The sequence below is a fragment of the Vigna unguiculata genome, chromosome 7 (assembly GCF_037176805.1).
Source record: "Vigna unguiculata cultivar grain cowpea cultivar isolate G323 ecotype 2 chromosome 7, ASM3717680v1, whole genome shotgun sequence".
In the NCBI taxonomy this organism is placed as follows: Eukaryota; Viridiplantae; Streptophyta; class Magnoliopsida; order Fabales; family Fabaceae; genus Vigna; species Vigna unguiculata.
The window spans coordinates 40,539,196-40,547,476 of record NC_140798.1 but is presented as its reverse complement, the minus strand read 5'-3'; the positions used below and the strand labels follow the sequence as shown (position 1 = coordinate 40,547,476).

The window sequence follows — 8,281 nt, the reverse complement described above, 5'->3', positions numbered from 1 at the left end:
GTTCACATCTCATTTAAATCTGCATTAAAAAAAATATTTCAATCAACAATTTTATAACTTTTTTAATAAAAGATAACTTAAAGTCAGTTAACTTTTATATTATGTTACATTTATTTTTTATATTCAGAGAAAGGGAAAGCACAAGAATAAAATAAGATAATAAGTTTTTTCTGTAACATATCTTTTATATTTATTATATATCTTATATTTCTCATATTTTTATAATTCTTACAAATTTTTAATCCTCATAATATTTTATACTGTAATTGTATGACCTATAATATTCTATATTATAACATAATTTTTAAAATTTCATAAGTCTGTATTCTAATTAAATCTACATTAAACTCTAAAGATCAAAATGCGGATTTAAACGAATATTTACAGTACATTTTATTGATTTATTGAGTATTCAAATTTTTATATTTTTTAATTACTTTTTTATAATTAACATAAATAATATTATTGCTAATGTAATGATATAAGTGACTTTATTCATAATTAATAATAAAATTTTACATTTTTTAATCTCACATTTCTTAAGAGATTAAAACAAGTAAACACGATAATTATATAACAGTCACTCATTAATTAACATAAAAATAAAATAAAATAAAATTAATTAAAAAATATAATTTTTTTAATATTTAATAGAATTTTTAATTAAAAATATCTAAATTTATACGGGATTTAAAATTTAATTAAATCTATTTTTTATAACTATATGCTAAAAATATATTTTACTTCGATAAAGATATTATGTTACTTTTATTAAATTATTTAATAAGATAAATAATTAATATTTATAATAAAAATATCGTGTTGCTTTTTAAATTTTTCAAAAATTATGTAAATATTTTAAAAATGTTATGACACAATGTTTATCATGAATGCGATTATGATTGCAATATGAAAGAAAAAAAAAAAACTTTGTTTCATATCAAACACCTACTCAACCTCTGTTTTATTTATCATCATTTTTCTTCTAACATTTTACTCCTTTCTTGATCGTGATTTATTAGAAGCTTGATCGTGATTTTTTTTATAGCATTTTTAATTTAAACAAAGGGTGATTCACTTTTGCTAATCATATTTTTATACATAGAGAACATTTCATTCTAATTAACACAAGTGTCTCACATAAGGAATGTAAAACCATGTTTTTCTTGTAACATTGCTACAATTATTAGCACTCACATTATCTATTTTATCCTATTGGATCGATGCATGTTTGTTCTATACGGATTTCAGTTAAAAACATATCATATCACAATAAAATAGATTTGGCGAATAGTAAAAAGACAGGTTTATTTTATTGTATCATTGTATTTTTACCATTATTCCGTAGAAATTAAGATGCTAATGTGTCTTTTGTCCTTCGCTTAATATCATCTCAAAATTCATATCTTTTGTCCGTAGAAATTTTTATCATTGATCTTTCTTAAAAAGTGTTAAAATTATTTTTCTCTTGATTATTCAGAAGTTTCAAACTTGAAATTTTAGTTAATGAATAGCCTAATGTTAGTCATACTAATAAACTGTTAGTTTTAGTTTGTAGTTTAAATTTAGTAAAAGAACTTTAGGTATAATGTTTTAATTCATCCTGGATTAGTGGACAATTATTTACTTCTTTTCTTTTAAAGTTTGATTTCGTTTAAAAAGTTCTTTTAGTGCTTTGATTGTTAAGAGAAGCCAGCTTTGATTGTTGTTTTAACGTTTTTTATTTTGGCTGAAGTAAAGAGAATTTTTTTTTTGTTTTTTTCTATTTGACAGCACACACAGAATGATAAAAACTGTATATTTCGTATTTCAATGCTATAGACATTAACAAAACTGCATCGCATTAGCTCTTATTATCCCCTGCAGTTGATGAATTATTCCCTTATAAAAATGAGAAACACCAGAAGATGTAAGATAATAATAAAATAAAAGCATTATTGTTCTTATATATTCTGACAGCAACGGCTTGTAATTCTTGTAAATCTCATAAAAAGAAAACACTCATCATGAAAATATACTATAATACAAACACGATCACACATCCTCTAGAAATCAACTGAAATCTGGACTGAAAGGTTTTACTTACCTCATGGCCATGTTTAGCAGAAGGGATTTATATTGTTGACAACATGACACAAAGTCCGTCTCTTAAGTCATAAAGAAACTACTTGAACTAAGCTTCTCTCCATTTTCTATTTAAGAGAATGGCACAGAAAACTCCCAAAAAGCCTGCCACAAATCCAGATTCTAGTCCAGTATGAAACCATGAAAAAAATTCAGATTTATCTCCATTTTCATCTATTGGCTTTGTGTCTCTAGATTTATCATCTGAGGACTTGAAGCATATTTTTGTAAGTGGAGGTCCACAAAGATCAGAATTGCCAATATAGCTGATTGCATCAAACCCTTGAAGTTGTGTGCCAGATGGGATTTTGCCAGTGAAACTGTTGAATGATAGGTTTAAGAATCCGAGAAAGGACAATTTGGACAAGGCCTCAGGAATTTCACCCGAAAACTGATTCACAGAAAAATCAAGGGATTCCAAATTTTTCATGTTGCCAATCTCATCAGGTAATTTTCCTGTTAATTTATTGTGGGACAAGTTCAAAGAAGCCAATCCAAAGAGGCTAAACATTTGGAGAGGAATTGTTCCAGATAAATTGTTACTTGACATGTCGATTAAGTTCATAAACTGTAGGTTATTTTCATATTCTAATGCCAAGCCTTTTGTAACCAGCTTAAGACTTTCTTCAAAGAAGTACAAAGATCTATTTGAGAAATTGTATAGTAGGGTTGTTGAAAACTCCCTGTGGGAAACATTGTTTAAGGCTGTGATATTACATAGGCAGGTGGGTATGTGTCCTGAGATTGTGTTATCTGCAATGTCCAAAATAAAGAGGGAAGACATTTGGCATATTTGTGCTGGGATGCTACCGCTAAAATGATTTGATCTTAATTGGAGAGCCTTTGCAGCATGCGGTATCCAATTTGGTATATTTCCTGTAAAGTTGTTTTCACGAACATTGAAGATTAATAAAGAGTGACAATTTTGTAGCGATGGAGGAATCTCTCCGTAGAGCTTATTCTCATGCAGATGTAGCGAGGTAAGATTAGATAACAGACCCATTGATGGGGGTATTTTGCCTGTTAAATTATTGCTTCCCAAATTAACATGAATCAATGATTTCCATTTCTCCCAGCAACTTGTAAGTCCTCCAGATAAATGATTCAGAGATATATCCAAGTACACCAAGTTGCTTTTCCAATTCAGCATCTTACGATCACACAAGAGGGGAGAGATACTTCCTGATAATGAGTTGTTTGATAACCTGACAACAGCTACATTCGGGGATAATCGAGGCAGGGAACCTTTCAACCTATTTGATGACAAACGTATGACTGTAGAGTTTAACAATATGTTTGATAGGTTCCCAACTATCGAATTATCTTCTAAAGTGAGTTCGGGCACCCTTGATACAAAATTCCAAAATTTGTCTGGGGCCTGAAACCATGATCCATAAATAGATAAACTCTGAATAGATCTTTGAGTATATAACCATGCAGGGAGGTGAGGACCTGAAAATGAGAGCCATAGTTCTTCAAGTTGAAAAGGTGGAATCCAGTGGGAGTCAAAATCAAAGATTAATGGTGGTGAAGACTGTATATCCAAGCTCTTTAATTTTGACATTTTGGCAAAATTTCTCTCTGACACAACTCCTGTGAATTTATTGGAGCCAAGACTCAAGTGAGTTAAGGATGATAGATTTCCCAAACTTTTGGGAATAATTCCAGAAAACATGTTTTCATCGAGCATAAGATATTGTAGATGATCAAGTTCACCTATCCAGTCTGGTATTGGTCCATTGAGGTCATTGTGTAGCAAAATCAGTTCTTCCAAGTGTCGAAGATTTAACAATTCCTTAGGAAGTTGTCCTGTTAAAGAACATAAACCAATAGAAACACTAGAGACACCACAACTAAGATTGAATAACCATTTAGGTAACTCTGAGTGAAATTTATTTCCTGATAGATCAAGAATTTTGAGTGCAGTAAAATTAGCATGTTGAAGAGATGGACTCAAATCTTTAAGTTGGCAATAACTCATTTGGAGCACTGAAAGCGATGGTAGCATAGTGACTAGTTGAAGCCAGTTAGTTTCCATGTGAAGATCAACGCCACTGATGTAAAGATTTTCCAAGGAGGACATACGAAAAAGAAATTGAAGACTATTTATGACAAGATTCTCGTTAAAGGACAGATCAAGATGACGAAGTGTTGATGAGTTGAGAAATTGCCGAGGACGATTAGATACAGATAGGTTATAATAATAATTGTGATTATGCACAGAATCAAACTGGATAGCTAAGAAGTCGTTATTTCTCAAATCCAAGTAGCTTAGAAATTCCAACTCCATTAACAGGGAAAGGGAAAAGGTACCTGTGAGGCAGTGTGATTTATCTTCTTTGTCCATGTAATTTGGAATACTTGTAGAACATGGGAGACTGAGGTGAGTGACTCTACTGTTGATTCTGTCACACGTAACTCCTCTCCATTCACAACAATTTTGTTGATTGGACCACGAAGAAAGTATGCCTGATGGATCCATGATTCCTGTTTTGAAGTTTAAGAGAACTTGTGTATCTTTTTCGCGGCAGCGATTATTGAAGTTGCAAGTGCCGGCGTCGAACATCATTGCCCATAGCAAACATGCAAAGATGAGTGCATATGGAGAAGATGTATCCATTGTTACGAGAGAGAAAAGGCAAGGTAGGAGGGATGAACTTCAACTTGAACTTGATTGAGAGGAACTTTATTTATAGAATTGAAAGTTAGTCTTCATAGAATTCTGTTCCAAAATGTATTTCAACGATTTGGACAAAAAAGTTTCATGGCGCGGTGTCGATTCAAGACCATACCAGTGAAAAACGGTTATAACGTTCGTATTAAGACACTCGAAAGGATTTTTAGAAAAATGTGAATTTGATATTATTTATTTTCATAGTTAGTGTAATTCTGTAAGTTTTAGAAAAAAAAAAAAAAACTTAAAGAATTATTGGCTCTAAATTTTTCTTTTTATATTTACTTGATAAAAGTTAAGTGTTTATTTTTATCGGAATGAAAGCCACTTTTTAATATTAACTATCTTCCCGTTTCATTATTTTACACTTACTATTTTGAATTAAATAAATGTATATAACAAAGCTGTTAATTTTAATTTTTTATTTTTTAACTAATTTTTTTATTTTATATAGTTTTAAATTTATGTATTTTAAAATTAATTTTTTTATTTCCGACAAGTGACAATATCTAAATGAGTTTTATAAAAATTTTCACAAATTTAACACACATGAAAAAATCCACCTCAAGTCGGTAAAAGAATTAGATTGATAAGAAGGAGTATGAGTATTTCAAGTGTGTATTCGATGGAAAAATACTAAAAATATACATTTATAGAATCTTATAGATGTTGAACTATATGAATAAATAGTGTAATGAAATATTATCCACTATTAATAAAATAATAATTTAATGAGACACCTTAACAAATAAAAATATATAAACATTTAGTATTAAATATCAAGACGCACTCATATTATCAAGACGCACTCATATTATCAAAATTTTTATATGTAAATATCTGTTTCAAAGGATATATTTTAAAATATTTTGTAATGTTAATTGAACTTTATTGGCGGCTTCTCTTTAAATCAATGATAGTGGTAGAACTTTCCTAGTTGTAATTACGCTGTTTTTACTATGTTTGAAACATGTGCAGTAAACACAGACCATATTTGGTTATTCATTTCATTTTAAACAAATCCTCTCTCTGGGAAATGCGTGTCCCAATAATGTGTCTTTAAGTTCACACAGAGGAGCTTTGTATTCTTAAACTCTTTTCATTTTATCACTTTATTTTCCAAAAGAGTATCATTACACACCTAAATAGGAAGCAGATGAACTTTTCTCTTTTTTATCCTCACTGGTACTGCACGGTATTTTTTTATAACTTTATTTAATATTTAAATATAAAAAAATTATATAATTAATTATTTTTATATAATATATTTTGAATTAGAATAATAATAATTAAAATAATAAATAAAAAATTTATTAAAATGTTGTATATATTAACTTGGATAGTTATTTAATTTTTTTATAATGGTCTGATATAATTTAATGTGTTAAATTGAAATAAACTGGACAAATAAATAACTGTATATAAAAATTATTATATATTATTTATAATAAATTATTCAACATTTGTTTATAATAAAAATTTAACATTTATTTACAATTCACAAATAAACTTTTCAAATAAATTCAATAGTTAAAAATAATATATTAAAATTATTGTAATAAGTAGTAGTAATTTGAAATAATTTATTTCAATTCATCAAACTAATACTTAAATTAACAATGGATAATTATGAAATTAAATTTTGGAGAATATAAATAATAAATACTGTACATTACAAATAAAATTAAAATTTATTTTTGAATAAATTTTCTAATTTTTCACTTAAAAGATAAATTTAAAATATTTAAAAATATTATATCTTTCTTCTAATAAATATAAGAGTCTTGTTAATCAGTGTTCCTAAAACATCGGTTAAAGATAATTAATATACATTAAAACTTACAAAAATACATAATTAAGTATAATAGTAAATAAAATATGATCTAATAACTATTAATACAATTTTATTTGATTTAAATAACAAAAATACTTATAAGTATTGTGCATATGTGTTTAAATTATATTTTAATTATATTTTAATGTTGCTAAAAATTAAATATAATTAAACATAAAAAAATTTAAATTATCAGAAAAAATCAACAAAAAAAAATAATGTTAAACATGTAAAAAAGTTTAAGAAAAAATTGGTAGAAATATTTTTTTTTTACCTTTTAATAGAGACTTTACAAATTTTAAAGTTTTGTTTTGTATAAAAAATTATTATCTAAAAATTTAAAAGATTATTTTTGTTTTTACAAAATTTGTTATATAAATTTATATTATTTTAATTAATATACTTAATTAGAAAAAATAAAAACGATACACATTACTTATTTCTTAACCATAATTCTCATGTACCTATTAACATTCTCTGTATACATAGAAACACATGGCTATAAATATGCGTAAACATCAAAATTTCAGTTGAATTGAAATTTTGTTGGTATAATATTATGGATAACAATGACCGTGTGGGCTGACTTATAAACATGAGAAAAAAAAAATGTGGGACATGGTGAGTTTTTTAACTTATTAACGTTTTGATCCATTTCGTCTCACTTGTAATTTGTAGGATCAATAACGAGACAAGGTAGACTAGCTCACATAGTCTGATTACATTTAGATTGTAAGTTTTCAGTATGGGATGAAAAGACAAGTATTTCATGATACAAAACGAGTTATGTGTAAGTGTATAAATACAAGAGTTATTACTTAAACATTCAAAATGAACGTGTAAGCCTAATCATTATTATTATTATTTAACTAATTGTTTTTTTCATTCAGAGCACTTATCATTTAAATTAATTAAATTTTCACTGAAATAATATACTAATACATCAAACAATAAATAAATCAAATCAATGAGATTTTTATTATTTTTAAAACAATGTGACATTAACAATATATCACTAAGAACCCAGCAATTATAATCAAGAAAAAGTTTATCTTTATTTTTTTTAATAAGAAAATAATCTCTTGAATAAATAGTATTTATCATATAGAAGATTTTATTTTAGAACAAAATCAACGCAATACTCTTACATTCAAAAAGGAGGATATTTGTATAATAAAACCACAATGATTAACACAACATAAAACAAATGACAAAAGAGAAACGAAGAATAACACAGCCATAACAGTGTTTCTCAAAGCAACAAAATAGAGCAACTAATAATAAACAAATCCAAATACCGAGTTCATAAATGCTGCCAGTGCTTCATTCTATTACCTTGCAGTTGATCACTTTTTAGTCTTCTTTTTTCACAAATCATAAAACCCTAAATACATAAGATAATAAAATGCATTAATTATCATAAAGTGAAATATTGTCCAAAATAGTCTCTGGCTAGGTGAAATAAGAAAAACCGATGTGTCAAATATTGTGGAAGAAAATTTTTGCTCATTTAAAGTGAACAAGAGTAATACAAATATTAATTATTGGTGAGAAAATCAATGTTACATATATGCCAATATATTCATGATTTATTATGGATACAAATATAATATTCATGATTCATTTATTAATAAATGGTTAAGATTTGT

At 26.9% G+C, this 8,281-nt stretch overlaps 1 protein-coding gene across 1 annotated transcript; it reads right to left on the bottom strand.

Annotated features, from left to right (window-relative positions):
* Positions 1–1,788: 1,788 nt before the first annotated feature.
* On the bottom strand, positions 1,789–4,897 carry LOC114190299 (uncharacterized). Its single transcript, XM_085675654.1, has one exon. The coding sequence runs from the start codon at positions 4,742–4,744 to the stop codon at positions 2,174–2,176; it is 2,571 nt and encodes an 856-aa protein (XP_085531780.1). The 5' UTR covers positions 4,745–4,897; the 3' UTR covers positions 1,789–2,173.
* Positions 4,898–8,281: the final 3,384 nt, after the last annotated feature.